Source organism: Pelecanus crispus, chromosome 9 (genome assembly GCF_030463565.1).
Source record: "Pelecanus crispus isolate bPelCri1 chromosome 9, bPelCri1.pri, whole genome shotgun sequence".
In the NCBI taxonomy this organism is placed as follows: Eukaryota; Metazoa; Chordata; class Aves; order Pelecaniformes; family Pelecanidae; genus Pelecanus; species Pelecanus crispus.
Window position 1 is genome coordinate 43,796,030 of NC_134651.1, and position 22,500 is coordinate 43,818,529.

The 22,500-nt window shown below is 54.0% G+C and overlaps 1 protein-coding gene across 5 annotated transcripts in view; it reads left to right on the plus strand.

Moving 5' to 3' along the window:
* PBX3 (PBX homeobox 3) overlaps window positions 1-22,500 on the plus strand; it is a 115,447-nt gene that overhangs the window by 90,816 nt on the left and 2,131 nt on the right. Inside the window, exons 3-9 of one of the 5 annotated variants that reach the window (XM_075716638.1) lie at window positions 3,019-3,260; window positions 9,635-9,825; window positions 12,292-12,427; window positions 19,107-19,272; window positions 20,321-20,323; window positions 20,550-20,662; window positions 21,481-21,570. In XM_075716638.1, the coding sequence (XP_075572753.1) occupies window positions 3,019-3,260; window positions 9,635-9,825; window positions 12,292-12,427; window positions 19,107-19,272; window positions 20,321-20,323; window positions 20,550-20,662; window positions 21,481-21,570 (941 nt within the window). Of the gene's footprint in view, window positions 1-3,018; window positions 3,261-9,634; window positions 9,826-12,291; window positions 12,428-19,106; window positions 19,273-20,320; window positions 20,324-20,549; window positions 20,663-21,480; window positions 21,571-22,500 lie in introns of those variants that run through there. The other 4 variants (XM_075716639.1, XM_075716637.1, XM_075716642.1 and 1 more) reach the window with 4 other exon arrangements.

Genomic DNA, 22,500 nt, shown 5'->3' on the forward strand with positions numbered 1-22,500 from the left:
CTCCGACTCCTTCTCAGACGACGTTAGAAGCGTTCGACCCGCAGCCGAGGCGGCCGCTGCAACTCGCCGGAGCGCTGCGTGTTTCACTGATTGCAGAGGAGTTCATCAGTTTTGCTGGCCCCCGCCCCCAGGGACACCAGACCCTATTAGTTGTGCTGATCTGCTTCGTATAGTTGATAAGGAAAGATCTGAATTAACACACAGCTTAATTCTTGTTAGAATCAGTTAATCAACTTGTGGCTTTGCCATTCAAATGAATGATGCGTCTCACTCAGGGGCAAAATAAATGTTATATCCCCGCACACCCGGTTTGTCATTCCTTTGTCTGTGGGTTGTCTGCGGGCTCGCGCGCTCTGGACTGCATGCTTTGGACGCGGGAGCGTTGCTTAATATTAAGATGAACACAATATGCCAACCCCGCTGTCACCGGCTGCGGAGATATGCATTAGGGTTGCGTGCGAGACACCTCAGTGGCTTCGTCATTGTCCTTATCTGCTGAATTTCTTCCCCTTGTGCTTCAGGGCCTCTCGTCGGCTCCTTCGGTCTCCGGTGCAGACATCAGCTTTTGCATTGAAACCTTGGGGAACGCTCGCTGTCCTTTGTCAGATTTCTACAAGGAGGATTGGGGATTTTGAATATTAATTTAAGTCTGGATGGATAGTGTCAGTTTGCACAAAGCCCTTTAATCTTTGGCCTGTTCGTGGAAGTAAATGGTGCAGAAATCACAGCAATTGTACCAAATTATTCCACTGCAGATTTTGGCCTGGCATCTCGCAGCATCAGGGGAGCGGAGTGGGACTGCTGCTGCGATACTGGGAGGGTGGATGAGTTTCATAGCAGACATGCAGCTGGGGAAAACCAGCTGGAATAGAGCACAGGAAACGTGGGCTAGAGAAACGGTCCAGAAGCAGAAGGAAGAAACGTCAGTAGAAATCATTCATGAGGAGGGAACGGGAGCTGCAGTGGATTAAAACCAGAACATTGTTAAGCGTACTGACACCAGAGCGGAGGAGGAATAAGATAAACAGGAGGAACGGCTCACCAAAACCATACAGAAAAGTCATCCCCCTATTAGCAGCGCGGCACGGGCCAGGCGTTGTGCAAGAGCGCGGGCAGCGAGCCCAAGGGGAGCAGAGGGACAGAGCGGTCCGGCCGCAGCCGCGCCGGCTCCGCGCAGCTGGGGTGGGCGCAGGGCTCCCTCGGCCGGGGACCAGCACCCTCCTGCCGCCGGGACCCCGGGCGCGGCATCGCCGGCAGCAGCGCGCGTGGCCGGGGCCGTGGCAGGGCTGTCGCCGGCACGCGCGTGCCAGCCCAGGGGCGCGCCGGGACGATGCGTTGTGTTGTCAAACCGTGCTCGTCCGTGGCCCTCCGAACAGGCAACAGAAATAATTTAAAGAGATGATGAGACATTTTTATTATTCCCATGAAATTATATGGAATTATAGTTTTAAATGAAGGTGACAGGTTTAAAATGTGTATTTTAGAGCAAAATTAATGCTGTGCTTTCTTGAGTCAGGAAGGTTGGCCAGTCAGGGGGTCATCTCCCGCTGTGCGTGGGGTTTAGGATGCCGAGGGTGAAATCTGTTTGTAGGGGAGCGGCCGCTGTTCCCGGCAAGCGCAGAAAGCGGCATTGCTGGTGCTCAGCTGCCTGCGTGGCAGCTGTGGATGGTGCTGCCACATCTGGCGCAGCCGTTCGGAGCCCGCGCCGCTGCGAGGAGCGGAGACGGGCACAGGTGCCCGTGCAGACACGCGGGGTGCCAACGGCAGAGCCCCAGGACCCGCTCTATCCAGAGCACGAATACCTGCCCTTAAACAGATTTGAAGAGGTTAATTGGGCCGGGATGTACATGGTTGCGATACATCTCTAATGGAAATGTTGATTCAAGAAGCCATGGCTCTAGTGATTTTTGTACTGCTGTAATTATTTTTAAACTTTCTTTTCGGCACTGTTGATAACAGCTTGGGACTGTGCCTGCGTGACCTGATTAAACTTACAAATTGTCAGCCTTGATCTATAGGATGCAGAAGAGATTGCTGACTGAGCATCGCTTTGGAAATTCTCGATTTAAAACGAAAATTAGATTTAAAATCTTGTTCCCAGCGATACAGCGCAAGAGCACTGGCGATTTTAAGCACATACTCAGTATCCTGGCATCGCAAGGGGCCGCCGGAGCCTCCGCACCCCGCTCCCACAGCGGCCATTCCCGGGGCCGTGCCCCCGGTTCTGCCTCCACCATTTCCCTCCTCCGATGGGAGATTGCAGCTCCACCTCTGTGGAGCCGGAGTCCGTGGGCACGCATGGAAATGGCTGCGTCCGCGGGATTTATGCCAGTGGGAGCTGCAGCACCTCCCTGCCTTTTGCCTGAAGCCTCCTGTAGTTGAGGAGCAAGTGGCAGCTTTTTCCCCAGGCATTTTAAACCAACGCCTGGGCCTCGCAGGAGGGGTGGAATCCAGTGGTGCAAGTCTCTGTAGAAGTAACGTGGTGCTTAGATCCATTTGGAAGGAAATGAGAAGCAAATCAATTATTTCCAAATAAATAATGCACTTACTTTTACCACAAGGTCTTGCGTCAAGGTGATATAACGTATAGGATAATGCCAGCCTTGCGTAGATGTAGCTCTGTCTTGGAAAAGAGCCGGAAGGCGTATGTCTCTGTACTCACGGGAATGCTCCTTTCATGCTTACAGTGAGGTGTTTAAAGATTCTGCAGGGTCCTTTAAAAGCCTCCTGAAGATGTTCCTGCTCCGTATGGGAACCGAGAGGTCCTGCAGCCCTGCCGTCGCCCCGCGGCACCCGCCTGGGCTGCGGTGCACGGCGCCTGCCCCGGAGGAGGGTGCCCGTGCGGGTACGGCCGCAGGGCCGGAGGCAGGGCCGTGGGCCGGGCCGGCGCCCGTGGCCCCGCGGGGCAGGAGGGCTCTGCAGAAGGGCTCCTCGCAGGCGTGCAGCGAGCGGGCAGCGGCCGGGCAGATGCGAGAAATACTGACTGTGTTTTCTCTTGTTCTCTCTTTTCTGCCCAAGGTTTGAGCATCCGAGGAGCCCAGGAGGAAGACCCTCCCGATCCCCAGCTAATGAGACTAGACAATATGCTTCTGGCAGAAGGAGTCTCAGGTCCGGAGAAAGGTGGGGGATCGGCGGCAGCAGCTGCAGCCGCAGCAGCCTCTGGAGGGTCTTCAGATAACTCTATTGAACACTCAGATTACAGAGCCAAATTGACCCAGATCAGACAAATCTATCACACAGAGCTGGAGAAATATGAACAGGTCAGACATCAGCCTCTCAGTTGTACGTGTACCTGCCGCTGCTCTCCTCCGCACCTCCGCTTGCCAGTGCCCGCCGCTGCCCAGCTCCGGACCACATCCCCTCCTCCCCTTCCCCGCCCCTGTCCCCCGTAAAGAGCCGTGATGCTGCGGGAGTCTGTCGGGCTTCGAGGAGCCGCTGCTGGACCCAGGACGCATGTCTTGCATGCCTGAGTGTTTCCTGTTGTCTGTAACCGCACAAAAGCAACACGGGACCCCGCGTTTCTCCCCTTGGAGCCAGCCCGAGAGGGAGAGAGGAGGAGAGCTGTCTGTCACTTGGTGCTGCTTTCGTGCCCCATGCTGAAGCGTTGCAAGGCTGGGTCTGGCGCATCGGGGAGCGCAGGCGGGCGAGGGCCGTGCTGGCGATCTCAGCCCATGGGCTCCCGGAGCAGGAGGTGGGAGGCTCCGGTGCCAGGCTCGGCCACGGCGTGTCGGCCGTAGCAGGTTGCAAGGGAGCGGACAGCGGGGCACCGGCACAGCGCCTGGCCCGGGCTTCGGCTTCAGGAGCTGCCGCTACGGATAGGAAATATGGAAATCCCAGTTCAGGTGGGCCCTGGCGCTCGGTGTCTTTGTTTGGAGCGAAGAGCGTGCTGCAGAGACCTGTGGGTTTCCGTTCGCTGCTGGGAGCTGGTGACCCGCCACATTTGCCACGCCGCTGGCACCGGGAACGTTTGCCACGTGCTGCCGGCTGGTGCTGGGCGCAGCATGGCTCCTACCCGCGGGGTGGGGGGCTGCACCGCCCCGGTTTCCCCGTAATCCGTGGGAGAGGCCGCTCTGCCTCCTCTCTTTTCTGGTTTTGCAATGAACAACGGCGTCAAAGGAGACGGGGGAGGGAAGAATGGCACGAGACCCCTGCCCCTTGCAGGCCTCAAGTGATGTCTTCATTTTCCCCTCCCAGAGGTGTCCTAATAAAGCCTGTAAACCCGGAGCCTAATCAGCTCAGTGAACCTCATCAGCTGGTGGTTTCCTGAGCTGAGCCGGGGAAGTCCTGCGCTTGCCCCCAGCCCATCACGGCAAAGCGTCGGGCTGTACAGACCAAAACCACAAAAGAGATGTGGAGGCAGTGATAAAACCTCTCGAAACCGCGAGGGCGAGGAGACGAGCGCACCGTGCTGCCCGGCGCCTTCCCCAGCCCCCGCTCTGCCTCGCACGTTTCCCCTCCCTGTCCCCCCGGCCTGAAGCGGGGCCTGGGTGCCTCGGTAACTCCTTACTGTGGAATTTCCCTTTTTTCACGCAAAGCCCCTCTGAAAGGTCTCTGGCTACTGCGCTTTGCTCTTTTGTGCCACCAGAAACAAAGGCATGGTCCGTGACAGGCCCAGCGGTGCCGGCCGAGCGTCAGCAGCGGACGGGAGCGATGGGGTGGTGGGGGGGGGTGCGGGGCACCGGTGGAGCATGGAGGAGCTGTGGGGGCACGGTGCCCGCCGGCGCAGCCCACGCAGCATCCCGCTGCCGGGGCTGGCGGGACCGCGGCCCAGGCAGCACGAGGCTGGCGCGCATGGTTCAGGTGCCGGTGGCACAGTGTGGCTCAGGTGCCGGTGGCACGGTGTGGCTCAGGTGCCAGCGGCATGGCATGGCTCAGGTGCCAGTGGCACAGTATGGTTCAGGTACCGGTGGCAGGGCATGGCTCAGGTGCCAGCGGCACGGCATGGTTCGGGTGCCAGTGGAACGGCGTGGTTCAGGTGCCAGCGGCACAGTATGGCTCAGGTGCCGGTGGCATGGCGTGGCTCAGGTGCCAGTGGCACAGTATGGTTCAGGTGCCGGTGGCACAGTATGGCTCAGGTGCCGGTGGCATGGCGTGGCTCAGGTGCCAGTGGCACAGTATGGTTCAGGTGCCGGTGGCACGGCGTGGTTCAGGTGCCGGTGGCATGGCGTGGCTCAGGTGCCAGCAGCACAGTATGGCTCAGGTGCCAGCGGCACAGTATGGCTCAGGTGCCAGTGGCATGGCATGGTTCAGATACCAGTGGCACAGTATTGTTCAGGTGCCAGTGGCACGGCGTGGTTCAGGTGCTGGTGGCACGGCATGGCTCAGGTGCCTGTGGCACGGCATGGTTCAGGTCCCAGTGGCACGGCAAGGCTCAGGTGCCGGTGGCACAGTGTGGCTCAGGTGCCGGTGGCATGGCGTAGTTCAGGTGCCAGTGGCATGGCATGGCTCAGATGCCGGTGGCACGGCATGGCTCAGGTGCCAGTGGCACTGCCTCGTCTGTGCCGCCTCTTTCCCAGTGCTGTTCAAGTGGTGAACAAACTGAGCAAATAACTGGCGGGGTCTTTGTGCCAATCTCCTTTCCTCCCTCAAATGAACCCCCCCCCCACCCTCCAAGGACCCCAAATGTCCTGCGCGGACCCGTGGGCTCTCCTTGCGCCGCAGGGCCCAGCGTGCAGCCCGTGGCGCGGGGATGGCGATGCTGTCAGACTAACGAGCGCCGTCGAGCGGGAGCGTGTCTTATAAAACCACGGGGACGCAGGCTGGAGGCAGATCTGGGGCCAAAGCAGCTGCAGGTCGGTGCTCGCAGCCGTTCCCTGGCAAGTGTCCTTTGACTCTAATAAGTTTAATGATGTGGGGGAAGCAGTAGCATTTTTAGCCCTGTAGCTCCATTTACAAAGGTTTCGGCTGAAATGTCACAGCCATCCGTCCACACCACGGGAAACTTTGGAGGATGCTCAAGTGCTGCTAGGAGAGGGAGAGGTGGAGCTGATCGGAAACGCGTACGCTTCCCTGTTGATCCTGACACCCAGCAACGTCTGCTCTGCAGAAATATGGTAATTCCTCCAGCCTTGCAGCAAACCGTCTCCTGCCGGTTTGTCTCAACACGGTGCCCGTCTCCGCAGCCGAGAGGCAGCCAGGACTTTGCATCTCTGCCTCCACGGCTGCAGGTTCCTGAGCGGCGGGTGCCCTCCTGCAGCCGGGAGCCGCTCAGCCCCCGCGCAGGGGCACCTGCCCGCGTCGGCGAGCCGCTCGTGCCGTCGCAATGCTGGCGCAGGCGCTCCTGCGGCCCCGCTGCAGCCGGCAGCGGGAACCAGAGCGTCTTCCGGGAGATGCTTTCCAGGCAGAGTTTGATCCTGACATTTGTTGCCAGTTAGGGGAATGCGCTCGGAAGGGAAGAAAAAAAAAAAAGAGAAAGAGAAATGGAAAGTGTGTCACGCCATCACACAGCTCTCCCCTCGCCGTGCGCCGGGAGAAATGGCCGTACACAGGCGGCTCCTTCCATAATTTACAGCTACTATAATAGAGATGACATATTGAAAGCTATCTTCTATAATTACACTGAAATACATTTTTTGCTGTAGGCAAAAGTACTGTAAGGGTCCCAGGCCTCCCGGAGCAGCTGGGAACCTGCTTCCTGAGTTCACAGATGTCTTCTGAATTCACCCCAAATTGGGGTGAAGTGTGGCTGCTCGGAAGGCACCACCAGCCCCACGGAGCGCCGGCTGGTGCCGTGCCCCTGAAGAGCGTTTTGGGCCATTTCCTCTCGTTTTCTTGCGCTCATCTGAGGAGTCTTGATGAAGCATTAAGGCTAGCAGGAGCATCCCTGCTCCTACAAGGTTTCTGAGCAGGTTAACAAGGCCATCGCTTATAACCTGACATTATTAATAATGTCTCGGGCACCAAGCAGAGGCCTGAAAAATAGTACTGAAAAAGGGATCAAGTAGCTCGGATGCTATAAATAAACAAGAGAAAACAAGACAAAGCATCAGAGTCTTCTGAGCTTACTTCCACGCTGCTGCACTGAAGTAGCTCTGCAGATGGGAGGTGCTGGTGAAGATGAATTAAAAGCGGGCCCTCTAAGTAGCTGTAACCAAACAAAGTCTCATCAAGCGATGCACGTAAATTCAGGGAAAGATTTTTGCTTCTTGAATCAAGAAACTCACTTTAGCTTTGAAGCATCCAGTCTTTGATACGATATTTGTGGAGAAATGCTTCTCATAGAAAAGACATACCTGAAAATATTTTTAATGCAACAGTTGCCATTTTTATTGCACTTTAAAATTTAATTCCCCGGATCCGCAAACAAAGGGATGCGTGGCACGCTGTGCGCCTGAAATGTTCTTTCAGTGCCAACCACTCGGATTCAGCCGTATCTTTGGGGCAGTCCGAGCCGCTCTCTTGTCTCTGGGAGGGAGCTGCTGCATTTCGGTGCCTGCGTCACCTTACCTCTGTGCACCATTGACCGCGTGAGCCGAAGCTGGTGCTTTTGCCGTCGGGCGGATGGCTGAACCCAAGCTTTTGCATGCCGAGCCTGTCCAGGCAGCTCAGCAGACGCACGCAGGCAGGACGCGGTCCTGGTGTGGCGAGGCCAGCGGGAGCCCGGCCGCCTCCCCCGCCCAGGCCGGGGGCCACCGCGCTTCCCGGGGGGCTCGGAGCCCGCGCCGGGTGGGCGAGCTGCTCTGCCGGCTCTGCGTTTGCACAGGCCAAAGCTTTGGGATGGCAGCGGGAGAAGCAGGTCACCCGGGACAGCTCCTGCTCTCCCTGGGCGAGAGGAGGGCGGCCGGGGGTGCTCCGGGCAGCGTCCCCGTCTCTTGCTGGTCACCTCCGCGAGCTTTGCTGCCTGAAACGTCAAAACGGAAAGAAAGCAAATACGCAAATGGGAGGTGAGGATGAGACGCGTCGGGCTCCGTAACCTGGAGCTCAGAAAGTCTTGGGAAGGCCGGGGAGCGGCAGCTGGCGGGAGGAGCCGTCGCGGCTGCGCTGGCGTGGAGCGGCGCTGAGCCGGCGCAGCCCCCGCGGCGCCGTGACCTGGGCACGCTCGGCGGTGGCAGGTGAAGGGCGCCCGCGCCGAGGCTCACCGGGCCTCGCCGAGCCTTGCCGGAGCGCTGCCTCCGAACGGGTGCTGCAAGGATGTAAATTAGCCTGTAATTTACTTTCAGTAGTGTAAAGAAAAAAAAAAAAATCACTTTGCCTGAAGTGTATGCATCTTTCTTAAGGGTGTACCCAGATTTTAATTATCTAAATGTAAATACTTAACGAATTTTACTTAGAGTAATGAGCTAAAGTGCACACTACATAAATGAGATGTTCTAATTAATCATGTATGAACTACTGGTTTAAAGAAAAGCTATGTGAATTCTGCGAATGTTGGGCTATTGCCAAATTGCTAATCAGCATTTGCATTCATAGATGGCTTCACTTAATAAGTTGTGAGACGTTCAGCAAATGCTATAGGAAATTATGAGTTTTTAGAGGCATAAACTTTTCACTTTTAACTCTTTCCCTCGCACAATCTATCGAAATGCAGGAGGATCCCTGAAAACGTCGTTGTCAGACAAATTATGTAGATATTTTTCACCCTGGCTTTAGAGGAAAAGAGGAGCTAGAGTCAAACAGATTCGTAGCGTGTGGGGTCTGGACGAGATACTCGCGGTGCTTCCTCCGCGTGATTTACTGGCTGCTGAGCGTCGTGCCCGTCGCCCGTTGCATTAGATGCACGAGAGTGAAATCCTGCGGGATGGGGGTAGGTTAGTGCCCGAAACGTGCTGGAATACCAGGCTGGCTGCGGGAAGGGAGTCGCCCCGTGGCCGCCACGCAGCTCTGCCTAGCAGACAGCAGGCCTGGGGTTTGTTTTTGAAAGAGATAAGGGAGACATAAATCAGCGGAGTTCGTGGCAGCTTCCAGCCTGCGTGGGGGAGGCCGGGGTGCCAGCGTGACAGCCGTTTGGCCATGCGGAGGCTCGGATCAGGCAGCGTCTGTTGACGATGCATCCTGGAGAAGTTTATATCATCGTGTCCGCTTGCCTGCGCCGTCTGGGACTGATAATTGACGGCTCCTTGTGCCTTCCCTCCTCCAGCACCTCGGCGCTGCGGCGCGGGCCAGGCTCGGGCACGGCTTTGCCGAAACGCACGCTCTGAGGGGACGTGTGCGGCGTCTCAGAAAGGTCTAGAGACCCTCGCCCGCTGCGGGCTGCGAGCCCTGCCTGCTGCCTGCCCGGCGCTCGGCGCGCTGCAGGACGGGCGGCCCTTGCCCGGCTTTGCTCGCTCGGCTGCTGAGCGCGCGCTGGTCCCCGCTCTCATCCTCCTCCAGCCCGCAGCCATCACGCGTGCCGATCCCCACCTCTCCTCGCCACCGCGGCCTGGCGGGGGCCGCGGGGCCGCAGCCTGAAAGGGATGAGCGTGGAAGGAGCCGTGCCGCGGTCGCTCGGCTCCCCTGGATGCCGCAGGATGGTGCCGGCTCTCACGGCCGGGGCTCCTGCCATCCGCCCCCGCGGCTGCGCGCGCGTGGAGGGGACGGGGCAGAGCGAGGGTCCCCCAGCCCCCCCGGCGCTGCGTCCCCCCCCGGCAGCCAGGCCTGAGCTTGTGTCCTTGTGGGACGGCGCAAAACAATTTCTGAGCCTCTCCTTCCTTCGCAGGCATGTAATGAATTTACCACACATGTGATGAACCTCCTCAGAGAACAGAGCCGGACACGTCCCATTTCTCCCAAGGAGATTGAAAGGATGGTGGGCATCATTCATCGAAAATTCAGCTCCATCCAGATGCAACTCAAACAAAGTACTTGTGAAGCAGTAATGATTTTAAGATCAAGGTTCCTCGATGCCAGGTAAGGCAGAGGCGAGTGCCCCTGGCTCTTTTCGGGGGGAAGGGGCAGCTGCAGGGCAGCTCAGGGAGAGCCTGGCCCTGCCGGGAGCTGCATCCCCACGTGGGCAGGGAGCGCCGGGGAGCCCGCTCTGCCCCAGCACACAGCCCGGGCCCACGTCCTTCGCCCCGCAGCTGCTGCGAAAGGGGAGTTTCCTGCACAGAGCTTCCATAAGCAGCAGCGTCTTCTCTACATATTTTAGTGCAAAGACTAGGCTTGCTTACCCAATGCTTGCTTGTTTACCCTGCTCGCACGGGAGTCACGCAGGGTTTGTGCAAAGGGCTGTTTTGTCACCCCGGCAGTTATTTAAATGGCTGCCGGTACCGATGTCTCGCAGCATAAGGCCGGCCTTGCAAAACACTGACCCCGTAATGGAAGAGCTAAGTTCTCTGGGAGGGACGTGCCCACGGGCTGTGGCTGACGCTGGGTTAGCAGCTGCGCACGCCCGAGGTAAGAAGGGTGCTGATGCTTCCAAAAGCCAGATCCGCTGGCCCGTCTCCCAGCGAGCTGCCGCCTGACCAGGGAGCGGGAGAAGGCAGCACCTTCGGAACCGCTCACAGCCTGCACGTGCGTCCCTCAGACACCCGTGTTGCTGCCGGAGCTCAGCGCCTTCCGAACCGCTCACAGCCTGCACGTGCGTCCCTCGGACACCCGTGTTGCTGCCGGAGCTCAGCGCCTTCCGAACCGCTCACAGCCTGCACGTGCGTCCCTCGGACACCCGTGTTGCTGCCGGAGCTCAGCGCCTTCCAAACCGCTCACAGCCTGCACGTGCGTCCCTCGGACACCCGTGTTGCTGCCGGAGCTCAGCGCCCATCCCCGCAGCCCACCGGCCCCCAAAGCGGGCTGTGCTTTCTGCAGGCTGCGAGGAAACAGGCAGATGGGGATTAGGAGTGGGTTAATAGGCACAGCCAGATCCGTTTGGAAGCCCTGATGAGGTGGGACTTCAATCCCCAGCCCTGTGCCTTTCACAGGGCTCCCATCCACAGAGCAGGACGCTGGCAGCTGGCAGAGCCCGGCAGAGCAGGAGCCGAGCCCGGCAGAGCAGGGAGGAGCAGCAGGCGCCATGCAGAGCCTGCCTTCAGCAGCTAGCTCATGCTTCACACCTGAAAGCTGTGAGGAGCTAAACAAGAGCAAAATAATTTTATTAACAAGGAGGTCACTGGCAGGTGTGGCAAATTAGGGTAATTACAAACAGTTGGAGGAAATGTCTGTGGAGAGCTCCAGTAACTGCAAAAGGTAGAGCTTGCAGATGCACATTTTAAAGTGATTTCTTTAAAAAGGAGGAAGGTAAATAAGGCAAAATGAGCGGAAGCACAGTAATGAGATAAACATAGCTCTAGGGAGAGAGTCTGCCTGCTGCAGGATACAGCGTAGTTAGCAGCATCGTGATACTGCTGGAAGAGAGCGCTGGGGATTGCCGCTCGGCTGCCCGCTGGCCTCGGGCGCAGGCAGTTTGATTGTAACCAGCCCTGAGGGGAAGGGAGCTCTGAAGGAAATGTTTAACCAGCGCTTTCCAGAGGATGTTCTGGGGAGAAGGAGAGCAGCCGACGCCGGCTCGGAGGGAAGGCGCCGCAGCTGCGCAGATGCCGCTGCCGTAACCTGTGCGGTGCTGGCTGCCTGCCGCGCCGGAGGGGCTGCACCGCTCCCCGGCCGGTGCCGCCTCGCTGCCGGGCTGGCTGGAGCACGTGCCGGGCGGCGGGCTTCGGATAGGATTCGCTTCCTGGCCAGGCTGCGAGGCTGCACGCCTCGGCACCCGTCCCGCGCGGCGCGAGCGCCGGGCCCCCCCTCGGCAGGAGGGTGTACAGATGGGGCTCCCTCGCAAAGCCCTGGGAGCCATTTGCTCACAGAAGCCAATTAACTCAACGAGTGCTACGTAAGGACACGGCAGTGAGGCTGCCCCGTCCTTTTCCGCCGTGCTCACCTCAGACACCCGGGCAGAAGCCCCGGCTGCCCGCTGCTGAAGGGGGCAGGTTCGTTAGGCCGCTGTCAGCACAGAGCGACGTAGGTTGGGTTCGGGTTGTGTCGCGCGCTTGGGTGCGGCGGTGCCGCAGGCAGGCTGCCCGGCTCCGCGCCCTGCCTTGCCTTCCGCTTCGGCGCGTTTGCCGCGGCAGCACGCGGCGTGGCCTGCGCGCCCGTGGGGTGAAACCCCAGGTGGAGGTGGACGGTGCGAGGCCAGAAGCAGTGTCTGGACGCGGGCAGGGCTGGATGTAGGAACGCGGGCATTGCTGCCCGCTCCGCACGGCATCAGGGCAGAGCCCGGCCCCCATGGAGCGCTACCCCGAAGAGGTGGGGGTGCTGAGACAGTGCTGCCATGTTGCCGCGCGCTGTGGCACGGGCATGTGAAACAAGGGTCTCTTCCACTCCAGCTGACCCTGCCAGAGACCTCTTTGCATCTGGAAGAACAGCTGTGGTTTTCTTGTCTCATTTCAGACGGAAAAGGCGTAACTTCAGTAAACAAGCCACAGAAATCTTGAACGAGTATTTTTACTCCCACCTCAGTAACCCCTACCCCAGTGAAGAAGCCAAAGAAGAGCTGGCAAAGAAATGCAGCATCACAGTATCGCAGGTAAGCGGCGGGTGCCGGTCCCTGTCCCTCCGCATCCCGGGCAGTGCATCGACCTCCTGGCTCCCCTTGCAAAGCTGCCGTCTGCTGCCGGGCTCTGGGATGTGCTTCTGACAGAGCTGTGCGATACGGAGCAGGTCCCTGCCCCACGCACCTTCCTAATCCCTTTACATTTGCATTATTGACCATGGTAAAGTTCAGCAGGGTGATGGAACACGACTAAGCTCCGCAGGAAAGGCAGCGTGCGTGCGGGTGGCTGGGGTTGTGCTGGGGTAAAAAGAGTGCGCATAGAAAGATGAAGATAGAAATAAAAAGGCTTTGAGAGCAGCACCCTACTTCACGTCAGCTTTCTCTCTGTGCAGTCAGTAAGATTCCTAGCTGAGTCTTACTGTCTGTGCTGAATTCATTACAACTTACTGTTATTTCGGGGGAAGGCCAGTTTATTGACAAACATATAATTTATCTCTATAGATCAGAATTTCTTTGATTGCTTGAAGTTGTTTTTCTAAGCCAGCCGGAAACTCAGCCTCTTGATGCACTGAAGTGACACGAGTGGTTTCTCTGTAGCAAAAATGTATTAAGCAGATTTGCTCCTTTTATCACATGTAACAGATGTTACTGTGAAGTTAATGCAAGAAGACCAGCATCTCCCTAATCAGAAATGCTCGCTCTCATTGGCTACGCCTGCTTTCTGCATAGGCCAAAGTACATTTACAGCTCTGGACTGGTGTCTCGCAGTGACGTTCAGGCCAACGCCACCGCTCCATCAAGCTTTCCTTCCCCTTTCCTTCACCAGATAGCTTAAAAAGCAAAATAACGCTTTGCATTTCTTGAGGACTGTACGTTTGATAGAAAACCAAAGGAGTGTGGCCCAGACAGCTTGGGGAAGGTCGCACTTGGGTGGCAGGGAAGGCTCACCAGCAGTTTCCAAGCTCTCCAGCCACCCCATTCCCCGTTGCGAGGGCTGGTGTGCCATCTCCTCCCAGCTCCATCAGCTCCGCTTATCAATATTTCAGGTCCTTTAGAGGAACAATGCCTGCGGCGAATGTGTTAACTATTAATGATCGCAGGCTGCAGTATTGGCATTATTAGCAATGCAACCTTTAGCTTTATAATTAAGACCTGAGTTGAGATTTACTTTATAGGCCTCCATTGAATGCATGAAAAATTCAGGCACTTTATTGAAGACTTTCAAATGAAAGGCTGCCCAGCTTCCCCAGATTTGATATTACTTAATTGACTTTGGATGCACCCTCCATACAAACCCTAGCAAAACTGCCCTATGGCAGGAGAGGCCAGCGGAGACGTGTGTGTGCCTTGCTCTCTCCTTGCTCGTTCCTCGGCACACAGCACGTACCGTGCTCCGAGCGGGGTGGGAAGCGCGGGTGCCAGGGGAAGGTAAGGGATGGAGATGGTGACAGTTTCTCCCAGTTCACTTATGAGCAGCTGTGGTGATGAGCAGGAATTTTGGGGGGGGGAAATGCAGCACCAAACTCGTTCCCCCTCACATTGCTCCTTCATCACTGTTAGCATCACGCGAGCAACTGCAGCGCCGGCAGGTACAAGGGCAGCCGCGGTGGCCGCTGAGCAGCTCTCCCATGCCCACAGGCATCCCTACGGCTGCTGTGGATGCCTGGAACCAGCCAAGCAGCCCAAGAGCACGCGAGTACCTGGGCATATTGGTCTGCAGCCCTACGTCTTGCTGCTGGTTTCAGTCTTCTTGGCACAAGATGGTTTATTGCAATTCCTCCAGTAAGTGGTGTCCAAAAATCTCCCCACATGAGCCGAGGCAGCCTGCTGTGTAGTTAGGAGAGGCAACGCCATCGATACCAACTTGGAGAAACCAAAAGTTCTTTGGCTCTGCTGGCAAAATGTAATTGGGAGAAATTATGTGGCAGAGAGCACAACAGACCTGCTGGAGAGATGTTTTCCGTCCACCCAGCGGACGGTGAATTGTGCCTGGCAGAGAAGGAGTTAGTGATCCTGCAGAGTGGACAGATAAAAAGCTAGATCTAGATAAGGCTGAAGTGACTGAAGGAAATGAGATGGAACATTTGAGAAGCCATAACTGATTGCTTCTAGTGCTAATAGATCTGATTTCTTTCTTAATTGGTTGTTTGATAAGATTTAATGTATACGTTGTAGAATGAAATAAAAGGCAGGCAGATGGTCCAAAAATGTAGCAGCAGCAGTGAGCCTGTGACTTGAATATAGGTTTGTCTCTTTAATATTTGATACGAGCATGAATTAGTTGTTTCTTGAATCCATTAGGAAGCCTGGGTGAGCAATGGGAGTAGCTGCATTGTGTCCTCTGTAGCACCGCGTACGGCAGCCTGAGCTTTGCAGGTTGACGTTTTCCAGCCTGGAGCAAGGGCAGCACTGCCCATGCAACCCGGGCACTGGCTGCCAGAGATGCAGGCTGGGGGCCGCGGCCAGAGCTTCACTCTGGCGAGATATTATAAATGGCTAGGAAAAGCGCCGGATGCGGGGAAAGCCTGAAAACGGGGCAATGTATCATCTAATGGGAGAGGAGCGTGTACGTGAGAGAGGGAGTGCCTGTGATCAGCTGGTTGCTTAAGTTCCTGATAGATCTGCTGTCACAGCTAGAAAATGTGAATACTATGGATATCCTAATCTTTGGTTTTCAAGGGCACTTCCAAAGGCCACACGGTGGGACTGCAGGGTTAGTTGGTATTTGCTAGCTCAAACTGGGCTGGAGTTGTCTTTCTTTGTACTGAAAAACATATATATTTTTGAGGCCATCTAGCAGAAAAGCTCTGAGCAAGCACTGTAAAACAGCCCAGTGCACGCTGCTCTGGTGGTTGGCAGCGGGAGTCAGAGGATGCGGTCCAGAAATCAGGGGTGAATTGAGCAGTCATGTAAAGTACTGGCAGGAGTAGCATCGCATGGGATCAGCAATGGCATCCAAGCGCGTGACTGAGCTACACCTTGCGCAGGGCTTTTGTGAACAATCTCTGGGCGCGCGTATTTCCAGCCTCCACCGGGAGTCCCTCGGACATCGCCCTGCCTGGCACCGCTACTTACCTCCCCTGCTACAAATGCCCTGGAGGTGCAAAGAGCTGGAAAATGGAGGGGTGGGGGGGAATGTTAATGGATGGCTTTCCAAACTCCTGGAGACTGTAGCTCACCTTTGCTGAAGAGCCTTTGTCCTCCTTCTGGCTGAGCCAGGCTTCTCCTGTAGCCTCTCCTAATGATGATCCAAGGTGTTTCTTCTTGTGCTCTAAGTGCCTTGTAAAAGCTGGGGGCTTATTCATGGCAGAACATTTTCTCCCTCAAACACTTAATTAGTGAGTGTTTTGGGTCATCCTCCCCCCAGATTAAGCAGCTCGCTGGAAATCTTGCTGCCATGGCACTTTACTGAGCTGCAAAGAAAATTGTCTCCCGGAATCATTTAGTTGCAGATGGGAGATAGATGGTTTCAGTTTTGATATCGGTGTTTAAAATAATATGTAGAGAAGGTTTTTCAAGAAAGGCATAAAGACAAACTATTTAAGATGAACACCTTGCGCAATTTCATTTTTAAGAGTACGGAAAAGGTAATTCTAGGGGAAAAAAATGTCCTTAACAGAGAGCATCGTCGGCTGTAATTTAGAGCTACCCGATCAGCACGTGTTCGAGGGAGATAAACTGTATCATCTGTTCTCCCCTTACCATGGCTGCGAGGCTGATGTTTTATACTTTTGCAGATGAGCCTCTTCCAGGGTGTCACGAACAACTATCAGTCTATCATATGGGCTATAGAAAGGGCATAGTCATTGCTGAAAGCGTGTCAGTGGATTACAGCAATAAAATTTTTCACTGCTTCAAACAAAAGAAGGATGTGCTTGACAAGGGAATATATTTAAAATTCTTTTAAAGAAAGAATGCAGAAGCTGGCTTTCAACAGCCCTCCTGTCCCTGCTCATTCTGAGTCTGAGCCTGTTTGTTCCTGTAAGCAGGGAGAGCTATGGATGTACAGGTTCTTACCCCTTGACTTCATATGGGAAGCAAGGGGAAAAAAAAAAAAATGCGAGCTTAATTAAATAGATTCTACAGGTAAAATTCTTAGGTTCAGAACATGCAGCATAACTGTGCCACATTGATTTTCAAAATTTTATATTTTGTCCCATTTGATTAGGTGGGGAACTTAAACTGTGGGATACAAACACTTGGAAACACAATGGAAAAATTTCCGTGATCCATAACTGTGTAGTTCACTAATTCCAGCAGCGATGCTCTCGTGTTGGCTCTGTCTTTTGCAGAACGAGAGCTGATTTATCCCATGAAATCAGCCAGTGCGGAGACACGAGGCAGGCCTGCCCCATCCCAAATCCCACATTAGGCATCTTGATGATTTAAGTAATAATTTATTGTCTTTTTATTGAACATTGCAATTAACATGATAAATAAGTGCAACAGTGTTGTTTGAAATGTAGTATACAATTAAGCCCAATTAATTAATTGGCCTTCAATGATCAGGAGGAGAAAGATGTTCATTGTTTTTTTATGTGAAGAGATAGTTTGTTTTAATGAAAAATGTGTTGTGAAGCAGCTCGCGATGGAGATGACTTTCATTTTTAGGGTGAGCATGGGGTTGGGCAAGGAGCCAGGGCACCGTGGCTTCTCCGGTCCCGGTGCTGACCATGGGCAGCCCGGCACCAGCCTCCCGGCACTGTGCCGGTGCCAGCGGCAAGGGCAGGGCAAGGCGTGCTCCGGCAGGCGGAGGAGGCAGCCAGCACAGCCCCACAGGAAAAATGTCATGGCGGTAAATCCAGCCTAAATCCTGCCTGGCACAGCCTCTGCTCGAGCCGTGCCCTGGCCCCATCCTGGACGCGTCCAGCCGCCCGCGTCGGCCGTGCACGCCTGGCTGCAGCCGGAGCCCCGGCGCGTCCCCGGGCCACGGCACGCTCTGCTGCAGCCCTTTGCTGATGTTTTTCGTGGGAGAGCGAGGAGCCCTTCGGCCGGGAGGCAGAGGGACCTGCGTGGTGCCGGCGTTACCCCAGGGGGATGCTGCGGTTTCCCGGGGCAGCTGCGGCAGCCCCAGATGCCGCGCTCTGCCAGCGCGCGGGGCGCACGCTTTAATCTCAGAAATACTTTAACATTTCTGGATATTCATTTAGATGTGGTATGCGGGTTAAACATAACGTACGATCGCTGCTCCTCTCATTGCTTCCAATTAAACCTTGCTTGTTAGTTTAACCTCTAGGTAATCCCATCAAACAATTGATGTCAAGGAAACACTGCCCACAGTGGCTCTGGATGAGTGGCCATTAATTTTAATTGCCTTGATATTAAAGATTAAGAAGTATTGGGACTAGCAGAATGGAAACGATCTGATGTCAAGCAAATCCACTCGTTGAGGCTTCCCCAGGCTGCTGGTGATATTAAAATTTTACTGTGAGAATTAAATAAACCTTTATTAGTGATGGCTGTTGTTTGATTGGTCCAGGGGCGTGCATAAACAGAGGGGTCTCGCACACATCCGTGGACAATACAGTTGATGTACGGAGATTCCTCAATTATGAAACTGTTAATAAAGCATAATCTGATTGTCCACAATAATTATTTGCTAGGTTTCATTAATGTATTATTGCTTCTCTGACTGACAAGGTAATATTAAGAGCAATATATAGAATACAGTGGAGTATTATCTAGGGAACAGAATGTATAAGGTACCGTTCGTGTTACCGTTAAAAGCTAGAGGCTTTTCATTAATTGTGTTTAAACCAAAGCTATAGCTACATAAAGTACAGCAGGATTTGTCTCCTCCCGGCAGCGCTGTGGTGGGGTGCGGGTGCTGCAGAGCTGCCGCGGCTCATTCGGGGCACGGCTGCGGGGGCCCCGGGGGGCGCGGGACCCCAGCCCCTGCCTCGCCCCGCGCTGCGCGGCCGGGTCCCTCGCTGTGGGGACGGCCAGTAACCACTCCTGTTATTACTGTCCCCTCCCCCTTACCTCTGTGTTGTTGCAGATGCTTTTTTGGCCGTTGTCCGTGTTACAAACTGGGTTTGTTATTTAGGAGCTCTGTTAGAGCAGGTGAAGTTAAACAAAGCCACTGAGAAGGATTGTACGAACTTTTCCGAGCAGCTCCAGCCGTGACCTCTGCGTGGGTTAATAGTCGGCGCCCTGTAAGCCATCTTGGCTTCAGTACAGTATCTTCAAAGGGAGATGACAAAGTGACTTTTCAGCCATTATTGATTTATATGATTCCTTTCATTTTCAGCCAACCAAACACGATTCTATGAGTGGGCTGCCAAGGTTGTTCCAGCCCAAAAATAAAGAACAATTGCTCTCGCTGCCCGCTTGCTCTCACTCAACCGGACCTTGGTCCCCCTTCAGCAGCTCTCGGGGTCTTGCACTGATTTCATTGACAAATGGCTCATAGTAGTAGGAGACAATGCTGTACTAAATGCTACAGCAAGCTCCAGGATACGTGTTGTCATCAAAGAGTCGCCCCTTGTGCGTTGGTTTGCCAACAGAGAAGCAGAGCCAGATCACGCTCGTATCCATAGTACTGCTGAACTGACTCTTGATTGCTGCTTAGTTAACCGGAGTACCTGGCACGTACGGGTTGGGGGCTGGGGCACACGTATTTGCTGGGCCAAACATGACATCTGGAAGTGATCGTGCTGTGCTGGGTCAAGCGCTTTTTGTCCCTCACTCTTCCCACCTCTCCCCACTGCAGGTGTCCAACTGGTTTGGCAATAAGAGAATCAGGTACAAGAAGAACATCGGGAAGTTCCAGGAAGAAGCCAATCTCTACGCGGCAAAGACGGCTGTGACCGCAGCACACGCCGTGGCTGCGGCCGTCCAGAACAACCAGACAAACTCCCCCACCACACCAAACTCTGGTACGTACCCGGCTCGTGCGTTGAAGCATCCCGAAGGGCGGTCCGTAAAGGAAGACCCTCGATGGTGCCCTAGCGAGTTCGGTGGGGCCGAGGAGGCTGCAGCTCCCTAGCAGACCCGGTCGTGGCACGGGGAGTGGTACCAAGCCCATGGACCTCGGGGCTGGACCACCGCAAGGGCTGAGCACCGCTGTAGGTGGTCCCAGCGGCTTCTGCGGCGAAGCTCCCATGGCCGTATGGGGGACCCGTGTAATTCCCACAGCGGTAACGTCTGCCTGGCTCCGGCTTCTGGCAGCTTCTTTGTTTCCGCAGATATTTTGAGCTTTTTCTCGTTCAATGAAAATAACATAAAATGAGGCAGAGCTCCAAGTCTGTTTTTGTAGAACTGTTAAATTTATTGTCAAGATAAGAACAAAATAGAGGAATATTTTAGCGTGCGCTAATTAGAATTTAAACTCTGGGTTGCTTGAAATGAGTTGGTATTATATATAGAAATCTAAGGATGCAACTTTTATTTTGGAGTTGCTCTACCGCATGTTCTTCTGCAGTATTTAAAAATTGTCTCGCTAGTGTGTTGTTGACATTTTGCAAATCTAAGCATTAAATTAGTAGGGGGAGTGTTTAAAGAGGAAGTTGCTTTTTTGGGCTCCAGAGGCAAAGGTTTCCACGAAGCACAGATGTGTTTGATACTACTTACAGTGAAGTTTTGCTGCGACTTAGTTGTAGACAACTTTTAAAGGGTATAAAGATCCATGGGAAAAAAGAAGCTTTAATCAAAAGAAAGTAAGAAAAAGGTTCCTCCTCTGACGGTAATAAATCGGCTAATTAGAAATTACCAGCCATTTCCTTTTGAAGGAGACATTAAGCACAGACTCAAACCGAGTTTTTCTCTGAGTGTTTGGTGATAGCATCTCGTGAGGAAGCGATCCGCCGGAGGAAAGCTCTCGACATGCAAGCCCGTTGTTGCTCGGGCTGCTCTTCCCGAGGGAAAAGCTGACCCGGCTCGCACGGGGCTTCCAGGCTCTGCCCTCGTAGCGCGCCCGGGCGGCAGCCGGTGCGGTGGCGGGAGCCGGCGGCAGCCCCCGCCGGGACGCACCCAGCTGCGGGCGGGGGGCCGGTGGCCCGAGCTCGCCCTGCGCCGGGGCCAGCAGCTTTCCCTCTGCTGCGCGCTGCCTTTCCTTCTCCTCTCCTGTCTTCTTCTCCTTCCCCTGCCCTCAGGTCTCTGGGGTTATATATTTGCAGCTCTCTGTTATTCAGCTACCTAACTCTTTCCTTTCCAGGTTCTTCTGGTTCTTTTAACCTCCCAAATTCTGGGGACATGTTCATGAACATGCAGAGTCTGAATGGGGATTCTTACCAGGGGTCCCAAGTCGGAGCCAATGTGCAGTCACAGGTAGGAGAAATGCCCCACAGTAGGGCCTTTCTAGCAGGGTAGGGTTTGGGCTAAAAATTCCGCCTTACTCTGGCTCTATTAAATGGTCTGTGCCTCGCTGCAGAGTGGAGGCTGCATATTTCTGAATGTGACCTATTCTTACCCCAGCATTGAATTTCACAAATATAAAGGAAAGAGTGATTTTTTTCTGACTGAAACTTTAAGCTTTGTGAATGCATTCGGCTCTGGCTTGAGCTCATGGAATGGGATTGGGTGCGTCTGACTTCCATGGACACTGTAAATCCAGTGAATTTTCTTTCTTTTTTTCCTTTTCTTTTTTTTCTTTCTTTTTTTTTTTTCCTTAAACATCTTTCTTCCATTTATCGGACAAACTTTTATTGATTTATTTATTTAAATGTCAGAACACATCTAACTGAGCTATTAAACTACAACTCATTCTCAGTCACTTTTCCAATCCTTTCAGACAGGGCTAACTCCATTTTTTATATGCAGTATATATGCCATAATCTCCTCCCATACATGCAAGCACATACAGACGTGTAAATATGCACAGCACTTTGCTGCAGACACTTAAGAAGGACCTACAGGACGCACTGCTGTGAGGAAGTTGTTGTTTGGCTGGTGTGAGAAGCAAAGATGTATGGGTTTTAACATGCAAGGATTTGTTGAAATTCTGCCAGTCATTCTTGATTGATAAATTTGCCTTTCATAGAAGATGCTAAACCCTTTTGGCTCACATAATTCAAAATGTTGCCTATTGTAAGTGATGATGTTTTAATAGATTTGGAATGATGAATTTTGTTTCCCCTTACTTTAAGGTGGATACCCTGCGTCATGTTATCAATCAGACGGGAGGATACAATGATGGCTTGGGAGGAAATTCACTGTACAGTCCACATAATTTAAATGTGAGTACCCAGGGGAACAATAGTTTGGAGAGCCATAAGCACGGTGTCAGGTAAATGCAGTCATTAATACATGTATTAATTACTCTTGCAATAGCGTTTTTTAGTATCGCATCTTTGGGGGTGAACCGCAGAATAGCCCTTGATACAGCTATGAGTAAGAAGAGAGAAATTCCTAGGGCCGTGACTATAAGCGATTGGAATTTTTATATTTTTCAGCCGTATGAGTTAAAAAGTAATAGCCTTGGAGAGAAGGCTCTTGTTCCTCGCACAGAGATGGTCAGATAACTCTGTGCTTGTGTGTGTTATTGCCTGCAATCAGACACCAGGACTCTGCTTTTGATATACTTCTGGCCATTTCAAGGGTGCGCATTTCTCCTGTGTTTGAGAAGTCCTTGTGGCCTTGTTACTCCAAACGGAGAGAGTAGTAAGTCTGGCAAACAGATGCTAGTAAATTGAGGGATTACGGGCTTGACGGTGATAGGTGCTAAATGTCCTACCTCCCGCTGTAAGCGATGAGATCTGACAGTGCTCAGACCCTCGCAGGCTGGACCCCGTAGCCTGCGCACGAGGCGCCAGGATAAATAAACGCAGAAATCTATTCTTCTGTCGGCATGAGAGCCTGGGATGAAATACCACCCACGGCAGCAGCCTCTGTGGCGAGGGCTCCACGGCACAGATCCTTTTCATCCTTCGCTTCCAGCTTGCTTCTCTCATTTACAACTTCAACAATTAATGCTTTATTTTTTTTTTTTTAACATTTCATATTTGCTTGAGAGGTGACTTTCATTTGTTTTCCTTCATATTCATGGACTTTAAAATGACTGTAGAGACTTCCCTCTCTAGCGACCATCTCCCCCGGCCCGGGGCCACCGCTCTGGATGGGGCTGCGGGTGCTGAGCAGCGTTGGGGACCTGCAGAGAGGGTGGCTGC